This window comes from Maniola jurtina, chromosome 28 (assembly GCF_905333055.1).
Source record: "Maniola jurtina chromosome 28, ilManJurt1.1, whole genome shotgun sequence".
NCBI classification, from domain to species: domain Eukaryota; kingdom Metazoa; phylum Arthropoda; class Insecta; order Lepidoptera; family Nymphalidae; genus Maniola; species Maniola jurtina.
Genome location: NC_060056.1, coordinates 2,471,029 through 2,491,980, shown reverse-complemented (window position 1 = coordinate 2,491,980; position 20,952 = coordinate 2,471,029). Strand labels below are relative to the sequence as shown.

The 20,952-nt window shown below is 36.3% G+C and overlaps 1 protein-coding gene across 1 annotated transcript in view; it reads left to right on the top strand.

Moving 5' to 3' along the window:
- LOC123879301 overlaps positions 1-20,660 on the top strand; it is a 95,102-nt gene extending 74,442 nt beyond the window's left edge. The window contains exons 6-12 of the mRNA XM_045926945.1: positions 4,598-4,714; positions 10,315-10,464; positions 11,273-11,398; positions 13,182-13,376; positions 18,288-18,662; positions 19,598-19,797; positions 20,529-20,660. Of these exons, the coding sequence (XP_045782901.1) occupies positions 4,598-4,714; positions 10,315-10,464; positions 11,273-11,398; positions 13,182-13,376; positions 18,288-18,662; positions 19,598-19,797; positions 20,529-20,592 (1,227 nt within the window). The 3' untranslated portion in view covers positions 20,593-20,660. The remainder of the gene's footprint in view (positions 1-4,597; positions 4,715-10,314; positions 10,465-11,272; positions 11,399-13,181; positions 13,377-18,287; positions 18,663-19,597; positions 19,798-20,528) is intronic.
- Positions 20,661-20,952: the final 292 nt, after the last annotated feature.

The following is a 20,952-nucleotide window of genomic DNA, read 5'->3' as shown; positions in this document are numbered from 1 at the left end:
GCGAAGATTTGTTCGATGAGCCAACACGTCGCATACTCGTGTGTGAAGTACATTTCAAAGCTGAAGATATATCCGTGAACTCTCGTCGAAAACTACTAAAGAAGAATCGTTCGCCGTGCTTACATTTGCCTAAAAATAAAGAAGATAAAGTCAACAACACGCCAGTCAACACTACAACAACAGCTTCAACCCAAACTGATATACCGACATGCAGTGTTTCATGCGAAACACAGAAGGTCAGTACGTCGGAAAACATAACTCAAACTACCACATCGCTTTCTGCTGATACTCCGCGCAAAAGGAAATTGAAATCAGATTTGTCAAGTTTAAAAAAACGGTTAAATTTTCATGAAATAGGATATATATATCCGCATATAGAAAGATTTATTTTGCTAACATCACACAGTCTCCAAAAGAAGGTAATTGTTCTGAAGTTCTAACAGAATTTCTTATCAATTTAAAAAATCTTGTAAAAAAATTTGTAACAGGCGCCAAAGAAATCGAGAAAAATGTAACCAACAGCTACGATAACAATCAAACACATGAAAAAGAAAATGTTTTATGTGAAATTCTACGTGCTGACTATGCACAACTTCAGCTACCTGAAAAAAAATCTTTTTTTTATGTTTGTGGTGCTTTGTTAAAAAGGTGTGTAGATTTTCATAAGGAATGTGAAATTTTAAAACTCTACGCCGATGTCAATCAGCGCCCTTGTAATTTCAGCCCAGAAACTAGATACATTAATTACAGGAATTATGGTACTTATCGAAATTTACTCATGGTACCACCCGATGATTTTGTCGCCAATATCGAAAGGATGGAGCAGTTGTTTTATAATGAATTTAAAAAGGACCATATTAATATTAAAATCGGCTCGTCAATTTACGAACGTCTAAAAGAAGTAGAGTTCAAGATGCCATGCCCATGCTTCCCTAAAAGTTTTTTGCAAAAGTTATACGTTAGGATGAGAATTTATTTTACACTAGCTGTGCCCGCGACTTCGTTCGCGTGGAATAGTGACTTTTCGGGCAGCATGTACGTTAAAAATGTTCGCCATGGTTCTTTAAATTGACATAACTTTTTTATTTATGAACCGATTGACATGAAATAAACACTAAATGTTAAGTGAAGCTTACTACAATATATTAGTGAAAACCGTATCTAAATGGTATAAGCCGTTTCTGATATTAGCGTGCACAAACTCACAGACAAACAGACAAAAAAAAAATTAATTACAATTTCGGGTTCGGCATCGATATAATAATAACCCCTGCTACTTTTTTTTTTATATATTTCCATTGTACAGACACCACTTTTCTACAATTTTATTATATGTATAGATTAACGGCGAACAATAAAGCGTTCCGAACATCTCGAAATCGGAGGAAATATTTTTCAGTAACAAATTTATAATTTTTAGTCTTTTCTTTTTAAAACGTCTTTTATTTACACCCCATTTATGAATTGGTAAAACATTTCATTATTATTATTACGAAATTAAAAACCTAGTTCTGTCATACATAATACGCAAATAATATTTAATTAAAAATAAAAGTGCACAACCCTACGCGTCAACGCAGGAGTGGGTAATTAATCCTAACGGCCTTAGTTAGCCTACTATTCTGTTTGTACTATGCTATTATGTTTAAAAATATAATAAACTAGCTGACGCCCGCGACTTCGTCCGCGTGGATTTAGATTTTTCGGAATCCCGTGGGAACTCTTTGATTTTCCGGGATAAAAAGTAGCCTATGTGCTAATCCAGGATACTATCTAATCTCCATTCCTAATTTCAGCCAAATCCGTCCAGTGGTTTTTGCGTGAAGGAGTAACAAACAGACACACACATACACACAAACTTTCGCCATTATAATATTAGTGTGATTAGTGTGATGTGATGTGAAGTGTGATAATATTAGTGTGATAATCAGTGATTAAAGCAGTCATGTAAAAACATATCGACTATGTCTGGAAGATGTAGTAATTGTGGCTTCATATTGCGCAAGACAGCAAAACCAAAGAAAACATTGCTAACCGAAGATGATGTCCGTAAATATGACGTCCCTCGAATGAAACTGAGACCGAAAATTGGAGATGTTCTCTGTCATAAATGTCGATTGATTCCGTACTATAAATCATCGGGTACTAACGATATACGCACAGGATCTTCCCGTATTGATATACAAACAGATAAACACTACATCTTTCAACTTGAATCGGCGAACGATGAAGAATATTATGATGAGGATGAGGATTTTCATATACGTCACAGCTTAGATGAAGAATTTGTGATACTGCCGTTTAAGAGGGTACCTATGAGACGGGTCTGCCCGCGAAATTCAAATTTAATTTGGTTTTTCGCAATTTGTAAACTAATACGACAAAGTAGGCTTATGGCAATCAAATTGCACCAATGGTTCCATCCTCACAGGTTTATATAAAAATCTTTACTTGAAAGGGTCCAGTTTAAGAAATTAGCTGTAGTATCGACTAATTTGTGAGTAACTCGTGTCAAACTCATTATTTTGACTAATTTCTTAAATTAAACACTTTCAAGTTAAGATTTTTATGTAATCCTGTGAAAATGATACTGCCATTTTCGGAATTAGAATGCCATAAGCCTACTTTGTCGTATTAGTTTACAAATTGCGAAAAACCAAATTAAAGAATTTCGCGGATAGACCCGTCTCTTGCACCTTAAAAGTATTTCATGATAGATTATTATTAATGAATAATTATTCATGGCTTTTATTTAACTTACACCTAAGCTGGAAATGTATTTTGTCTCATGTGGTCTCATGCCTATAATTTTGATCGCACTTTGTCTTTGCTTAGACTTAAGTTTCAGTTAAAACGAGACAGATTTATGCCAGCCGTATAACGCTGTCTCGTTTTAACATTGTAACAGTAGGGGAGCCTAAGCGGGGATTTTGGGAGTTACTCGAGCGCGACATATTAATATACAGGGGGATACCTTGCACCCGGTTAAGTACCTCCACCAAATATGAGCCCTTATATACAGGGTGGGTTTTCTTAATGCCACCTGAAGGGAAAGTACTCTTAATACTGTAGATAGAAAATTTTGCTCAAAGAAAACTTTCCTTTATTTTAAACTAGCTGAAGCCCGCGACTTCGTCCGCGTGGATTTGGGTTTTTTGAAATCCCGTGGGAAATCTTTGATTTTCCGGGATAAAAAGTAGCCTATGTGCTAATCCAGGATGTTATCTATCTCCATTCCGAATTTCAGCCAAATCTGTCCAGTGGTTTTTGCGTGAAGGAGTAACAAACATAAACACACACACACACACATATAAAACTTTCGCCTTTATAATATTAGTGTGATAGAAAGAAAACTGCATTTAAAGATTTTCGAAAATTCACTTGTCACACCCGGGAATCGAACCGGCTAAAATCTGTAAAAATTACAACAGATTAATTTTACAGATTTTAGTCGGTTTTTGCCGGTTGGATGGTTACTTACTTTAAATAAAATGACATTGACTTTGACTAGCCACGGCCATAAAGCCAATGCTGACTTTGACTTTGTTCAGATCCTACTTAGATAAAACAGTTTTTCGGAATGTCACTTACTGTGGTTACTTACATTTTGACTCATTATGGCTGAGTTTTCAGTAATGTTTTCAAAGGTGTGATCTGACTCTCATACTAAGCCTCCGCTTTCCGTCTGTCCGTCCGTCCGTCTGTCAGCGCGCTGGTTTTCTTGGACTATACCTCCTCAAGAAAAAAAGAATCCTTATAGGATCATTTTGTTGTCTGACTGTATGTCTATCTGTCTGTCATGTCCGTCGAGAAAACCTATAGGGAACTTCCCGTTGACTTAGAATCATGAAATTTTGCAGGTAGGTAGGTCTTATAGCACAACTAAAGAAATAGATCCGAAAATCATGAATTTGTGGTTACATCATTAAAAAAAAATTAAAATGTGTTTCAATTGTCAAAGTAAGATAACTATACCAAGTGGGATATCATATGAAAAGATTTGGCCTGTGAATTCTAAAAGTGATTTTTATTTATATTTATTAACCCCCGACCCAAAAAGAGGGGTGTTATAAGTTTGACGTGTGTATCTGTGTATCTGTGTGTCTGTGTATCTGTGTATCTGTCTGTGGCATCGTAGCGCCTAAACGAATGAACCGATTTTAATTTAGTTTTTTTTTGTTTGAAAGGTGGCTTGATCGAGAGTGTTCTTAGCTATAATCCAAAAAAATTGGTTCAGCCGTTTAAAAGTTATCAGCTCTTTTCTAGTTTTCTTGTAGAAAAGAAGGTTAGATAACCGTTAGGTTCATAATATTCAAGTGTCAATTGACAAATGTCAAGCTGTCAAGATGGACGTTGCCTAGATATACATAATTATTTATTTGAAAATGATGTTTTGGAAAACTCAGATACTTTGGATCATAGGCGCGGAATAGTCCAAGTCGGGGGTGTTATAAATTTTTAATTTACACTTGTGCGTAATAGCTTTTTATTTATCGTGCAAAATGTCGAAAAAAATACCCGAGTACGGAACCCTCGGTACGCGAGTCTGACTCGCACTTGGCCGGATTTTTGACTAATGGTTCAATTATTTCACCAGTTGGTGTTCAACCAAGCTGCCGCCGCAAGGGCAGCGGACCAGCCGTCCACTTCCGCTGAAGAGTTGCAGTACCAGACCTCTAGGTTCTCTATGGTCAGCGGAAACGATGGAAACCAGGTATGGAAAATGTGACTTCTGAATCATTAGTTTAATGAAAACTGCTATACCTCTTTCAGGTTAGCCCGCTTCCATCTTAGACTGCATCATCACTTACCACCAGGTGAGATCGCAGTCAAGGGCTAACTTGTATCTGAATTTAAAAAAAAATCCTGACTACCTGATACCCGCGACTTCGTGAATTGGGTTTTTAAAAATCCTGTGGGAACTCTTCGATAAAAAAGTAGCCTATGTCACTCTCCAGGTATTTAACTAAACTCATGCAATAAATCATGACGATCTGTTGCTCCGTTGCGGCGTGATTGAAGGACAAACCATACAAACACACTTTTGAATTTATAATATGGACAGACAAATAAAACAGCGTTATACCGCGGGCATAAATCTGTCTTGTTTTAACTGAAACTTAAGAGGGCTCTCTCCGTCACTCGTTTCATACAATCGTAGTTCCAATTTCATTTGAATATTAAGCAGCCAAAGTCCATGAAATTTTGCAGACATATTCTAGAAACTAATATTTATGTCTGTGGTTTTCCAGATTTCTGTTAATATATTCGGTTTCAAAGTTACGCGGTCTTAAAAATGTTCATAAAAATCTTTGAGCCCCTGTAATTTTAAAACTACATATTTTTAGAAAAACTAAAACACCACAGACACAGATATTTGTAACGTGCGAGGAGCGGGTAGAGAGAGAAGGAGCGAGCAGCGAGTAGTACCGAGGCGAGGGGTGACGAGCCGAGGCGAGGAGAGGTGCGGAGAGGGGAGGAGAGGAGAGGAGAGGAGTGATGGCGATGCATAAAAGCGGTTGTCGGGCCGCGTGCGCGCATTATTACGTGTAGTTTTGAGTGATTTATTTACTGCATATAATCTTGTGAATATCGGAATTAAATCCCTGTTGGGTTATACAAGTTAATTTCTTTTATTTCTGAGTGTTCGTCACATTCAGAAGTGGGATGAATAAGGCCCACAAAAATCTCACAATGAAGCGAGAAAAGCCAGAAATATCCCTGACGTCGAAGAGAATGCGAAGGTCAGCAAGAGATTGTGAAAGCGCTGATTTTTTTCAAGACCCGTAAGTGAGTACAGATGCAAATTTAGTTGTCATTTCACACACAGACTGAACTGAAGGTTATGTTTGATAAACATGTTGGTAAAGCCGCTAAATTATTATTTTTTGAGGGTACTTCGGAAAATTATCCGAGAAAACCGTGTTAATACATAAATTTATCATGTGTTATTATGTAGAAAGCTGGATTAGCAAAATTGTTCAGTTGGACGAGATCTATCAGTGGAGTGACGAAATAAAATCATTCAATTTGCAATCGAAATTGCTGGGTCAGGCACGTGGTTGGAATAACCATAACCTGTTAGAATTATACAACCACACTTGAGAAAAATGGAAGACGATGATTGTGTAACGTGTGTTACTAGAGGAGTTGTGGAGTCGTGCATTAAAATAGTTTGAATTCGAATTTGAATTTGAGAGTTGATGTCCAGATTAAAATGACGAATGAGATCATAACAAAATATTTTCAAGAAAAGTTAGCCATGTACTACAGATGCCAGCTAAGTGATCAAACGGCCGTTTCATGCGTAATACACGCCTTACCGAGTGAGCTATTAGTTATTTTCAGAGCAATACGAGAGATTCTTATAGGAAATTAACAAATACTAGACCACGATAGAAAAGAGAACAGCATTGCTCATGCTGAACAGTGTTCGGAAATAGCAGAGGTAAGTAAGGTAAGAGGTAAGTGCAAATCTACTGCTTTTTTATATTGTACCTACATGTCATGTCATGTTCTTTGAAGACTGGATTTTGGTATCGAGATAAGATTTTGATATCGAGTTAGGATTTTGATATCGAGTTTAACATTTTGCTTTTAAGTTTCAGAATTTAATTTTGATAACTAGTGTAAGATTTTGATATCGAGAAAGTTTTGATATTGAGGTAAAAATTTGTTATTGAGTTTGTACATGATTTTGATATTGAGTTTAATATTTTGATATTGAATTTACGATCTTGATATTATCGAATTGAGATTTTGATATCAAGTTTAAGATTTAGGTATTAAGTTTCAGATTTTGATATTGAGTTAAAAACTTTGTTATTGAGTATATTATGATTTTGATTTTGAGTTTAAACTGTTGACATCGAGTTTACGATTTTGATATTGAGTTTAAGAATTTGATATCGAGTTTAAGATTTTGTTAACGAATTTAAAATTTTGATATGGAGTTTAAGGTTTTGATATTGAATTTAAGAATAATGAGCTAAGATATTGATAGTGAGTTTAAGATTTTGATAGATTTTGATAACGAGTTAAGATTTTGATAACGAATTAAGATATTGATAACGAGTTAAGATTTTGACATCGAGTTTAACATTTGATATTGAGGTAAAAATTTTGTTATTGAGTAGGTACATGATTTTGATATTGAGTTTAAGATTTTGATATTGAATTTAAGGATTTGATACTGAGTTTAAGATTTTGATAACAAGTTTAAGATTTTGATAACGAGTTCGAGATTTTGATAACGAGTTAAGGATTTTGATAACGAGCTAAGATATTGATAGTGAGTTCAACATTTTGATAACAAGTTTAAGATTTTGATATCGAGTTTAAGATTTTGATAACAAGTTTAAGATTTTGATAACGAGTTCGAGATTTTGATAATGAGTTAAGGATTTTGATAACGAGCTAAGATATTGATAGTGAGTTCAAGATTATGATGACAAGTTTAAGATTTTGATATCGAGTTTAAGATTTTGATAACAAGTTTAAGATTTTGATAACGAGTTCGAGATTTTGATAACGAGTTAAGGATTTTGATAACGAGCTAAGATATTGATAGTGAGTTTAAGATTTTGATAACGAGTTAAGATTTTGATAACGAATTAAGATATTGATAATGAGTTCAAGATTTTGATAACGAGTTAAGATTTTGATAACGAATTAAGATATTGATAGTGAGTTCAAGATTTTGATAACGAGTTCAAGATTTTGAGATTGAGTTTAAGATTTCGATATTGAAATTGATAAAAATTTGGGTATGTAGTATATGATTTTGATATCGAATTTAAGATGGAGTTTAAGCTTTGATATTGAGTTTATGATTTTGATATTGAGTTTAAGATTTTGAAATCGAGTTTCAGATTTCACTTTGAGTTAAAATTTTGACGTTGAATTTAAGGTTTTGATATCGAGGTAAATAACGAGGTTTTGGTATCGAGTTTTAAGTTGAGTCTTAAGATTTTTACATTGAGTCTAAGCTTTTTTACATTGATTCTAAGATTTTCACATTGAGCCTATGTTTTCACATTGAGTTATTGGTTTAGATTAAGCAGTTAATTTAAATGGAACAGTTGATTTAGATTGAGCAGTTAGTTTAGATTGAACAGATGGTTAAGGCTTTGGATTGAACAGTTAGTTTAGATCAAGCAGTTGGTTTAAATTGAGTACCTAATTGGTTTACATTGAGCAGTTAGTTTAAATGGAACAGTTGATTTAGATTAAGCAGTTAGTTCAGATTGAGCATATGGTTTAGACTCAAGACTGAGCAGTTAGTTTAGATTGAGCAGATGGCTAAGGTTAAGCAATTAGTTCAGATAGAGCAGTTAGTTAACATTGAGCAGGTGGTTGAGATTGAGCAGTTGGATTAGATTGAACAGTTAGTTCAGATTAAGCAGTTGGTGTAGACGAGCAGTTGGTTCAAGTTAGCAGTTGGTTTAGACTGAGCAGTTGGTTTAGACGGATATTTTAGCTTTGATTGAGCAGTTGGTTATGATTGAGCAGTTAGTTTATGTAGAGCAGTTAGTTTAGGTAGAGCAGCTAGTTTAGACTTTAAATTGAGCAGTTAGTCAAGACTGAGCAGTTAGTTTAGATTGAGTAGTTGATTTAGATAGAGCAGTTGGTTCAGACGGATCTTTCAGTTTAGATTGAGCAGTCGTTTATGATTGAGCAGTTAGTTTAGGCAGAGCAGTTAGTTTAAGTAGAGCAGTAAGTTAGATTGAGCAGTTGCTTAAGATTGAGCAGTTAGTTGTTGAGTAGTTGATTTAGATAGAGCAGTTGGTTCAGATGAATCTTTTAGTTTAAATTGAGCAGTTGGTTATGGTTGAGCAGTTAGTTTAGGTAGAGCAGTTAGTTTAGGTAGAGCAGTTAGTTTAGGTAGAGCAGTTAGTTTAGGTAGAGCAGTTAGTTTAGGTAGAGCAGTTAGTTTAGGTAGAGCAGTTAGTTTAGGCAGAGCAGTTAGTTTAGGTAGAGCAGTTAGTTTAGGTAGAGCAGTTAGTTTAGGTAGAGCAGTTAGTTAGATTGAGCAGTTGCTTAAGATTGAGCAGTTAGTCTAGATTGAGACGTTGATTGAGATTGAGCAATTGGTTTACGTTGAACAGTTGATTCAGATCAAGCAGTTGGCGCAGATGAGCAGTTGGTTGAAGTGAGCAATTGGCTTAGACCGAGCAGTTGGTTTAAATTGAGCAGTTTGTTTAGTTTGAGTAGTTGGTTTAGTTCCAACAGTTGATTTAAATTGAGCAGTTGTTTTAGATTGAGACTTTGAGTAGTAGGTTTAGATTGAGCAGTTGATTAAGTTTAAGCACTTAGTTCAGTTTAAGCATTTGGTTTAAATTTGGCCGTTGGTTTAGTTTGAGCAGTTAGTTACATTGACCAGTTTAAGATTGAGCATTTGGTTCAGATTGAGCAGTTGGTTCAATTTGAGCAGTTGGTTCAAACTGGGTAGCTGGTAAAGGTCAAAAATCTGGATTGAGTTTAGAAGTTTAAAATTGTGAGCTGAGGAGATTTTATTGAAGAGCTAAAGTATGTTTTTGCGCCGCGCCAATTGCGGTGCAATTGTTTCAGGACGGCCGACTGTAACGTGCGAGGAGCGGGTAGAGAGAGAAGGAGCGAGCAGCGAGTAGTACCGAGGCGAGGGGTGACGAGCCGAGGCGAGGAGAGGTGCGGAGAGGGGAGGAGAGGAGAGGAGAGGAGTGATGGCGATGCATAAAAGCGGTTGTCGGGCCGCGTGCGCGCATTATTACGTGTAGTTTTGAGTGATTTATTTACTGCATATAATCTTGTGAATATCGGAATTAAATCCCTGTTGGGTTATACAAGTTAATTTCTTTTATTTCTGAGTGTTCGTCACAATTAGTTTCTAGTCTAGAATATGTCTGCAAAATTTCATGGACTTTGGTTGCTTAATATTCAAATGAAATTGGAACTACGATTGTATGAAACGAGTGACGGAGAGCGCCCTGTTAAGTCAGAGCAAAATCAAAGTATCTTCTATATGTCTCAGAATTAAGGTGTTGTGTTACTCACTTATAATGCTTGGCAAATAACTTGAGCATTGACGCTATTGGGTATCGAATGGCGGGTGCACGCGATTGGTTGATCAGTCAGCCCGGGTGTACACGATTGGTTGAAACTTCGACTTTTGCTTCCCGGATTCGATAACTGTCTCCCACTACACCTCTTCAGGTCAAGTTGTTTGCCGGGCACTATAAGGTCCAGGATACCGCTCCGGTAAAAAGAATAAACATTCAATGGTAATTTAAGTAAGTATAAAATAATAAATAACACTTTAATTTATTCCATTTTCAGAGCACATTAGAAGAGATTATAATAAAGGAAGAAATAACTGATGAAGAGAAGAACCAGTGTCGTCTCTGCTTGAGCGTTGGCAGAAGAATGCAGGAGTTGGCAGAATATGCGCCCCTATATAGGAAACTGTTGTTCGAGAGCAACTACCAGGTGAGTGATAGAGATACTCTTAGTTCAAGTCCATAGGGATAGAAAGAGATGGAAATAAAGGAAGAAATAACCGATGAAGAGAAGAACCAGTGTCGTCTCTGCTTGAGCGTTGGCAGAAGAATGCAGGAGTTGGGCGAATATGCGCCCTCTTATATGATACTTTTGTTGTTTGTCTGTCTGTCGATCCGTCCGTCCGTCCGTGTGTCCGTGTGTCTGTGTGTCCGTGTTTGTCAAGAAAACCTATAGGGTATTTCCCGTTGACCTAGAATTATGAAATTTGGCAGGTAGGTAGGTCTTATAGCACAAGTAAAGGAATAAATCCGATAACCGTGAATTTGTGGTTACATCACTAAGAAAAGGATTAAAATGCGTTTATATTTTCAAAGTAAGATAACTATACCAAGTGGGGTATCATATGAAAGGGCTTTACCTGTTTATTATAAAACAGATTTTTATTTATTTTAAAGCATAATAGTTTTTGAGTTGTCATGCAAAATGTTTAAAAAAATGCATGAGTACGGAACCCTCAGTGCGCGAGTCTGACTCGCACTTGGCCGGTTTTTAATGATGAAGTGAAATATATTTTATTGTGTTGACGTGACAACGTCTTATAATTCGATAGAGCCGGCTGCACGCACGAAAAAACATGACTCATGCGGCGTTACCTCGCTCTGAGGCGTTCCATGTAAGGCTTGAAGTGCAAGCGAGAGCGCGGAACGAGCGACAAAGAAGCACAATCGGCCTTTGTTGTCACGTTCAAGTATCGTCAGTAAACCGACTTTACAGACAAGCAATTTTTTTGTTCCAGAACACCACAATACCAAGCTTCATGTACCAGATGATGGCGTGTTGGGAGTGCCACGCCGAGCTGCGCAAAATCAAACGTTTCCAGGACAAAGTGCGAAGAGCTAATGCTGCGTTTGAAACTAGTCAGGTACATAATACTTCTTTATCTATACATATAATAAAATTGTAGAAAAGTGGTGTCTGTACAATGGAAATATATAACAAGTGTAAATTAAAAATTTATATCACCCCCGACAAGTGAAGGTTACAGTAACTAGAAAAGACCGAAAAGACCTGATAACTTTCAAACGGCTGAACCGATTTTCTTGGACTATTCCGCGCCTACGATCCAAAGTATCGGAGTTTTCCAAAACATCATTTCAAATAAATAATTATGTATATTGGCAACGTCCATCTCGACAGCTTGACATTTGCCAATTGACATAATATTATGAACCTAACGGTTATCTAACCTTCTTTGCTACAAGAAAACTAGAAAAGAGCTGATAACTCTTAAACGGCTGAACCAATTTTTTTGGATTATAGCTAAGAACACTCTCGATCAAGCCACCTTTCAAACAAAAAAAAACTAAATTAAAATCGGTTCATTCGTTTAGGCGCTACGATGCCACAGACAGATACACAGATACACAGACACACAGATACACAGATACACACGTCAAACTTATAACACCCCTCTTTTTGGGTCGGGGGTTAAAAAAAAGAAGCAGGGATTTTTATTATATCCATGCCGAACCCGAAATTGTAATTAATTTTTTTTTGTCTGTTTGTCTGTGTGTTTGTGCACGCTAATATCAGAAACGGCTTATTCGATTTAGATACGGTTTTCACTAATATATTGTAGTAAGCTTCACTTAACATTTAGTGTTTATTTCATGTCAATCGGTTCATAAATAAAAAAGTTATGTCAATTTAAAGAATCACGCTGCCCAAACTATTCCACGCGAACGAAGTCGCGGGCACAGCTAGTCTATACTAATAAATGAAATTGAAGTGTCGTATGTCTGTTTAAACGGGCTAATCTTCGGAATGGCCAAACCTATTTTGACGGGACTTTCACAGACAAGTAGAGGATTAACCAAGGAGTAACATGGGCTACTTTTTAATCGACTTTGAAAAATGGAGTTGTGTTTTTTTACCTATGTAGGTACACGAATACTCCGAAATTTCTGAACCGATTTGCGTAATATTTTTTTAATCGTTACGGGAACTTTGAGACATTGTTCCATAAAAAATTTGGATTCCAACTCCTCAATCCTGATGCTGCAAGGGATCTGACCAATCCACGCGGGCGAAGCTGCGGGCATCATCTAGTGTTGAATATACAACGTGTAACCAGAATGCTAGCAAAAATGAAGACAGGTGATAGTACTTATGATTACTGATAAGATACCATATTATAAAAAACTAGAGGTCAACGAACGTTCCGTAAATAGGTCACTCGAAGTCGCGCCGCGTCTAAAGTGGGGCATTGACACGAGTTTTGCACGCTATATGAAAGGACTTTACTTGTGCATTCTAAAACAGATTTTTATTTATTTTTATGCACAACAGTTTTGAACCCGTTGACCTAGAATTATGAAATTTGGCAGGTAGGTAGGTCTTATAGCACATGTAAAGGAATAAATCCGAAAACCGTGAATTTGTGGTTACATCATTAAGAAAATCATTAAAATGTGTTTATATTTTCAAAGTATGATAACTATACCAAGTGGGGTATCATATGAAAGGGCTTTACCTGTTCATTCTAAAACAGATTTTTATTTATTTTAAAGCATAATAGTTTTTGAGTTGTCATGCAAAATGTTTAAAAAATGCCTGAGTACGGCACCCCCGGTGCGCGAGTCTGACTCGCACTTGGCCGGGTTTTTTTATGTGTATTAAAAAAACTTGATTTATTGTTTTTCCAGAATCAAAAAGGAGAGAACCTATCCAATCTATCTACAATATTAATAATGGGCGAACAAAAGCACCGTGATAGAACTGAGCTACCAAGCAGCGTAGAAGAATGTGCTCAGGGCATCAAAGAAGAAGCCGTCGAAATAGAAGTAGAAGAAACCCCCTTACCTGATCCTCTAGAAGTTGGCCAAGAGAAATCCCAACAGGTACCAATTTGTTCATCATCATCATCAGCCTGTGGACGTCCACTGTTGGACATAGGCCTTCCCTATAGAGCGCCACCACACCCGGTTCTCAGCCTTCCTCATCAAAAAAAGAAAAAGAAAAAGATAATTTGTTAGCTTTTTTGACGTGACAACGTCTTATAATTCGATAGAGCCGGCTGCACGCACGAAAAAACATGCCTCGTGCGGCGTTACCTCGCTCTGAGGCGTTCCATGTAAGGCTTGAAGTGCAAGCGAGAGCGCGGAACGAGCGACAAAGAAGCACAATCGGCCTTTGTTTTTAGATTTATTACCCCATTGCAGCATAGTCAAAAGGAAGGGTAATGATTTTAGCAGTCTATGTATGTATGTATGTATGTTTGTATCTAGATTCTGTGTGTTCCACCGTAGCGCCTAAACTACGGGGCCGATTTTGATGAATGAGGTGTCAATTTTTTATTTTTATTTTTTTTATTTAATCTTTATAAATAAATTCAAAAAAAATTCAAAATTCAAAATTCAAAATGTTTTTATTCAATTAGACTTTTACAAGTTCTTTCGAATCGTCAAAAGCATCTACCACTGGTTCGGAATGCCTTTCCTACCGAGAAGAACCAGCAAGAAACTCGGCGGTTGCTCTTTTCAAAGATTTGATATACAATATTATGCCATGTATAAAAGCAATTGAAGTCCTGCGCATTGCTGGAGCGAATCGAAGTTCAAATCCACGCTTTTTTATCATTTACATAATCTTCGATAGTATAATATGCTTTTCTCAAGAGCATATTTTTAATAGATTTTTTGAACCTGTGTAAAGGCAAGTCCAAAATTGACTGAGGAATTTTGTTATAGAAGATTATACCCATTCCCACAAATGACTTTTGGACCTTCCTGAGACGGAGTGTAGGAGTCGCAAGCCTGTTACGGTGTCTAGTCAGCCTGTTGTGTAGATCGCCAACCTTCTTGTAACTAAGAATATTTTGTCTTACAAAAATTATGTTGTTGTAAATATATTGAGAGGCTACGGTAAGGATACCTATTTCCTTAAATTTTTCTCGAAGTGAATCGCGTGGTTTTAAGTTATAAATTGCGCGTATTGCCCTTTTTTGTAATACAAAAATTTTCCCAATATCTGCCGCTCTACCCCATATTAAGATTCCATAAGACATAATACTATGAAAATAAGCAAAATATACTATCTTTGCGGTCTCCACGTCAGTTAATTGTCGAATCTTTCTAACCGCGTAAGCAGCAGAGCTTAGTTTGCCAGCAAGAGTTGATATATGGGTGCCCCATTGCAGCTTCGCATCTAAGGTTATCCCCAAAAATGTAGTAGTCTCTTCTATTTTCAAAATATCATTATTTATCATTAAATTAATGTTACTTGTGTTCTTGGTATTGGGCAGTGCGAATTCAATACACTTAGTTTTTTTTGCATTTAAAAGTAGATTATTTACAGTAAACCAGTGAGTTACCTGAGATATGGCACCATTTATATCGTCAAAATTGTCCTTATTTCTATCGACTTTAAAAATCAAAGACGTATCGTCAGCAAATAGTACGATATCGCAAATATTTTGGACTACATATGGTAAATCGTTTATGTATACTAAGAACATGAAAGGACCTAGAATAGAGCCTTGAGGAACACCCATTAGTGAGGCTGATCCGGATGACTTCACATCATTCACACATACTGTTTGAATACGATCACTAAGATAGGACGCAATGAGACCAAGCGCAGTGTCTTTGATTCCATAGTGGCTCAATTTAACTAAAAGAGTCTCGTGCTCAACGCAATCAAATGCCTTGGATAAATCACAGAAAATACCAATGGCATTCTGTGACCCCTCCCACGCATTGAATATATGCTTTAACAGCATTGCGGCCGCGTCGGTTGTTGATCGACCTTTAGTGAAGCCATACTGTTCAGAATGGAGTAGCTTATTTAAATTGAAATGCTGAAGCAGTTGGTTGAGCATGATTTTCTCAAATATCTTGCTCAGTGTTGGCAAAATTGAAATTGGCCTGTAATTGTTTGGGTCACTTTTGCTACCCGATTTAAAAAGAGGTATCAATTTACTACATTTCATGAGATCTGGAAAAGCGCCTGTATCCACAGACTCATTAAAAATTAAGGCTAGATATGGCGCAATAATATCAATAATATTGTTAATTATTTTTACTGATATTCCCCACAGATCTCCGGTTTTTTTGCTTTGTAAAGATTTGAACACTTTAACAATGTCATATGGAGTAACATATTCAAACCTAAACAACACACCGCATTCAGTGACATTGGCCCTGAGAAGATCATAGGCTTCTGTTGGTGAAGAGCTAAGGGAACTAGTAGTGATGACTGGAATAAATTTATATTTATGTATCGAGTTGGGTGTCAAATGAAAGAGGAGAAAATTCTGAGTTCATATTTTAAAATACATTAAAATATACCTACCAAACGACAGACAAACAGTTTTACTTTAATATTTCAGCGTTTATTAAGACGATCACAATCGGGTTTTAGTTTTCAACTTTATCTTGTATACAAGGTGGAATTTTGTAATGCCACCTGAAAGGGAAGTACTCTTAATACTGTAGATAGAAAATTTTACTCAAAGAACACATTCCATTATTTTTGAAAAGAAAGAAAACTGCATTCAAACATTTTCGAAAATTCGCTTGTCACACCCGGGAATCGAACCGGCTAAAATCTGTAATTTTTCATTGTTTTCCTTTCATTTAATTTATCAAGTTTCTGAGAGAGATTTCATCCTTATATTGATCCTAACGATCGGTGCAATAAAAGTACAGGCTGTAATTTTTTCCTTTAACACGAGACCGGCCTGCCCGCGAAATTCAAATTTAATTTGGTTTTTCGCAATTTGTAAACTAATACAACAACGTAGGCTTATGGTTATTTTATTTGCGACGATAACAATATCATCCTCAAAGGTTTATATAAAAATCTTTACTTGAAAGGGTCCAGGTTAAGAAATTAGCTGTAGTATCGACTAATTCTGACACATTAGCCGATACTAGAGCTAACTTCTTAAACTGGACCCTTTCAAGTGAAGATTTTTATATAAACCTGTGAGGATGATACTGCCATTGTCGCAATTGAAAATGCCATAAGCCTACGTTGTCGTATTAGTTTAAAAAATGCGAAAAACCAAATTAAATTTGAATTTCGCGGGCAGGCCCGTCGCTTCCACCTTAAGTAAATTTTTCTATCTACAGTATTAATAGTAGGGGAAGTCCGGGAGAGTTGAACCGCTTTTTGCTTAAAGTGTCGTATTTTCTTATAAATGAGGCTTAGTGATTCAATTGTAATTATAAACAGTAGCTTATTTATTTAGGATTACTTATGCATAATTACTTTTTCGAAATTATAATACTGAAATATGTTATATATATTTGAATGAAAAATGGGATTTGGGTCAACTCTCCCCACCCGGAGGGACACTTGAACCGGGGTCTGGGGAGAGTTGAACATAGCATTTTAAAGGGGAAAATAAAAACATTTTGTAGCTTAAATTACAGATATATTAAACAAAACATCACAAAATGAAATTAAATTATAAATAAATATAGCTATTGCTTTTCTTATAAAGAAAAAACTGATGTGAGTCAGACTCGCGGACTCGGAAATTTTTTCCAACATTTTGCACGATAAATAAATCAAAAACTATTATACATAAAAATAAATAAAAATATGTTTTAGAATGTGCAGGTAAAGCCCTTTCATATGATATCCCACTTGGTATAGTTATCTTATTTTGAAAATTGAAACACATTTTAATTTTTTTTTTTTTTAATGATGTAACCACAAATTTGCGGTTTTCAGATTTATTCCTGTACTTGTGCTATAAGACCTACCTATAAGGGTTCCATTTTTCCTTTTGAGGTACGGAACCCTAAAAAAAAGAAAATTTCAACATATTCTGTAACATTCCACAATCAACATAATTATTAAACATTTCGCCAACAAAGTTAAATATATAACGTTTCTTTAATCAAATTTGTTGGTCTTTCTTAACCTTTTCATCAATATCTTGTGTAACTCCTACGCATATCTCATGGACATAATATCTTCGGCATAAACCACATAAACGTATAGTCATAATTTCTTCTGATGTACAAACAAAACAATACCAACGATCATTCACGTCAGGAATTCTGCAAAATCACTATTACTGGAACTATCAGCGTACGCAACATCTTCACATACGTCTTCACACTCGGTTTCACTATCATCATTAACATTTTTATTTTTTTTAGCCTTTTCCAGTTTTCTTTCTCTGGGCTTTTTGTTTCAAACCTTATTTAGTTTTCAAAGTTCTAAATTTATTAAATAAAACTTCATATTTTCGCATACAAACACTGTAGAGGGAGACACGAACCACTGGTCATATCTCCCGCACCCGCCATGGTTCAAGTCTCCCGCATATACTACTTTGACATTAAATTTTACTCACAGAAAAAACAATCAATCTTAGCAAAAAAATACTTAGCACATGTCAAACTACAATAATCAGGCAGTGCAATAGTAATAACACACAATACGTAACTCTATAAACACGGCCGCAATCTCAAAAATACATAAATTAATAAAATTTACTCCGTCGTAACAAAAACATTTTTCCGAGCCTGATAGCCAAACAAACCGGCCATTGTAAAAAATGGCAGCGTGCTGGTTATTGGCCTCTCACGCTTTACCAATGACCGTCTTGACGTTTCATTAGCGCGAAATTTAAGCTGAATTTTAAAAGGTGGTTCAACTCTCCCACCTGAGCAAGTCTCCCGGACTTCCCCTACTTCCCCTTCAGGTGGCATCATAAAATTCCACCCTGTATATTTATATCTAGTAGAGTTGGATATTTCAGTACAATAAAATTTTATTTATCTTTGTTTCAGGAATTAGAAATCAGCGTACCTACAAAGAAAGTAGCCAAACGTACAATTCCAGAACCAAAAACTACACAGAACGTACAAAAACGAGCAAAAGTGGACCAAAGCACAGCACAGTCTGGACCAAAGCGAGCAAAATTGGACCAAAGTGGCCCAAAACCCGCCCAAGAAGAAGAAAATGAACCAAAATCTACTCCAGAATCCGAAGTTGATGCAATTTTCGGAAAAGTGAAGATAGAAATAGATGAATTGCAAAAGATATTAGAAGAAAGGCGTAACAAAGAATCGTTTAAGAGTATGAAGTTCAAATGTGACTCTTGCGTCCTTGGTTTTACGGATCACAATCGGTTGCTGGAGCACAATAAGAATTTTCATGACAACGTATGTATATGGAAATATATTTTTAGGGGTTCCGTACCTCGAAAGGACTAAGGAACCCTTATAGCATCACTTTGTTGTCTGTCTATCTGTCTGCCCGTCCGTCTGTCGTATCTGTCAAGAAAACTTATAGGGTACCTATTTCCCGTTGATCTAGAATCATGTAGAATTAGGTAGGTCTTATAGCAGAAGTAAAGGAAAAAATCCGAAAACCGTGAATTTGTAGTTACATCACAAAAAAAATTGAAATGTGTTCGGGGTTTTTTTTTAAATTTATTTAATTGTTCACTAAACAAGTTTTATTACGTACAGTTATGGTGTAGACATAAACTTGGTTGAGTTTTTCTGGCACACAATTATAAAATAACAATTCTTTTTTTTCTCCCTCTCGTCTGGCTTTACAAAGATTAGCCAATGTCAGTTATTTGTAACAAGTTAGTTAAACTATACAAGTATGGACCCCGTCTGTGCCGGCGCCCGCCGACACACGCACGGCGCCCCTTTAGAACGCTTCCCAGTCAGTTCCACCACCAAAAACACCAGTGAAACACAAAAAACGGCCACTTTTAACAAAAAAACCACTATTCTACAAATACAAACACACAGTTAAGTGAAAGTAGTCAAACGTAGAAACCCTTATTTAGATTATTTGGTACAAGCTTTCAAAATATTATCAAAGATACTTAAAGGCATATTATTGTAAATTGAATATGTACTTGAAAAGAGCAACCGCCGAGTTTCTTGCTGGTTCTTCTCGGTAGGAACGGCATTCCGAAACAGTGGTAGATTTTTTGACGATTCAAAAGCACTTGTAAAAGTTTAATTGAACAAAACATTTTGAGTTTTGAATTTTGTTTTAAAAAGGTAATGAATAAAAAGGTTTTTTTTTTTGCAAAGCCAGACGAGAAGAAAAAAAAAAAAAGGTTTTTTTTTTACAGGAGGTCGGCAGTTGCCAATGCGACATATGCGAGCGACGATTTGATGACGAGAACCTACTATCGGCGCACTATCGGAACCACTTCGTCAAATTCGTGTGCAAACTGTGCAACTTCGAGTGTTACACCAAAACCGGGCGAGCCATTCACTTCAAGAGGCACAAGGGAACGTTGCAGGGGACCAGTCTCGAGTCTTTGTTGAAGTAAGTCTAAATCAAAGTCAAAGTCATTTTTTAAAATCTACAAAATCTTAGCAAACCATTCACTTTAAACGGCACAAGGGAGCTTGTGCACAACAGCAAGGGAAGGGGGCCAGTCTTGACGGGAGGACCTCTTTGTTGAAGTAAGTCAAAATCATAGTCAAAGTCGAAAACTTTTTAAATCTACACAATCTTGGCGAACGATTCAATTCACAATTCAAAGGCACAAGGGCACTTTGCAGGGGGCCAGGTTTTTTTTAATTCATTATAGGTAAGTGCTTGACCACAATCACACTAGATGGAAAGTGATGATGTGGCCTAAGATGGGAGAGGTTTACCCAGAAGATGCATATTCGCTCTTGTTTTAAAGATACCTGGATTGTAATTGCTAGCAAACACAACTCGCGGAAGAGTGTTCTAACACTTAGCCATGCGTATGAGGAATGAAGACGCAAAACGTTTCGTGCGTGTAGATGGAATGTCGACGACATAAGGATGGTGGTCTTGAGTAAGTCAAAATCATAGTCAAAGTCAAGGGATTCAAATTTATGCATTTAAAACGCACCGCAACTTGCCGCACCGCAGTGCGCGCTCTCTTTTACTAACTGAAACTCTTTTACTCTAACTTTTTTGTCTCTTGTACTTTTTTTTTTTAGTTCATGTCTTCACTGCCAAGACGGACTATTCGAAGCTTCGAGTTGATAACAGTATCTAATTTTTCTGTATTGTTTTAGGCAAAAACGAACTTTTGGTCAGCGAGCATCAGCGAGCGGAAGCTCGCACGAGACCAGCACGTGAGCCGCGCCGCTCGCCGAGCATGTTCGCGAACATTCCTAGAACTTTTACTAACTTTTTTGTTAGTGTAACTGTGACTTCATAGTTATTTAGTGTCAGAAGCCAATGAACGAATTTTTGTTTGGTTTTTAAGAATAAGTGAGTAGGTATTTTTTTTTAATTACTTAGAATGTTTGATTTGTATTTTTTTTATATTTGTAACATCTTTGTAAGCTGAAAGATTATTACCTCATTTAGTAGGATTTTTTTTTGTATTTTATTACCAACTCAATGTCTTACTTAATTTACACGTGAGTTTTAAATGAGTCATTGGTGCCAAAATGGGCAAAAAGTAGGGGATGCCCGCGGCTCCGCCCGCGTAGA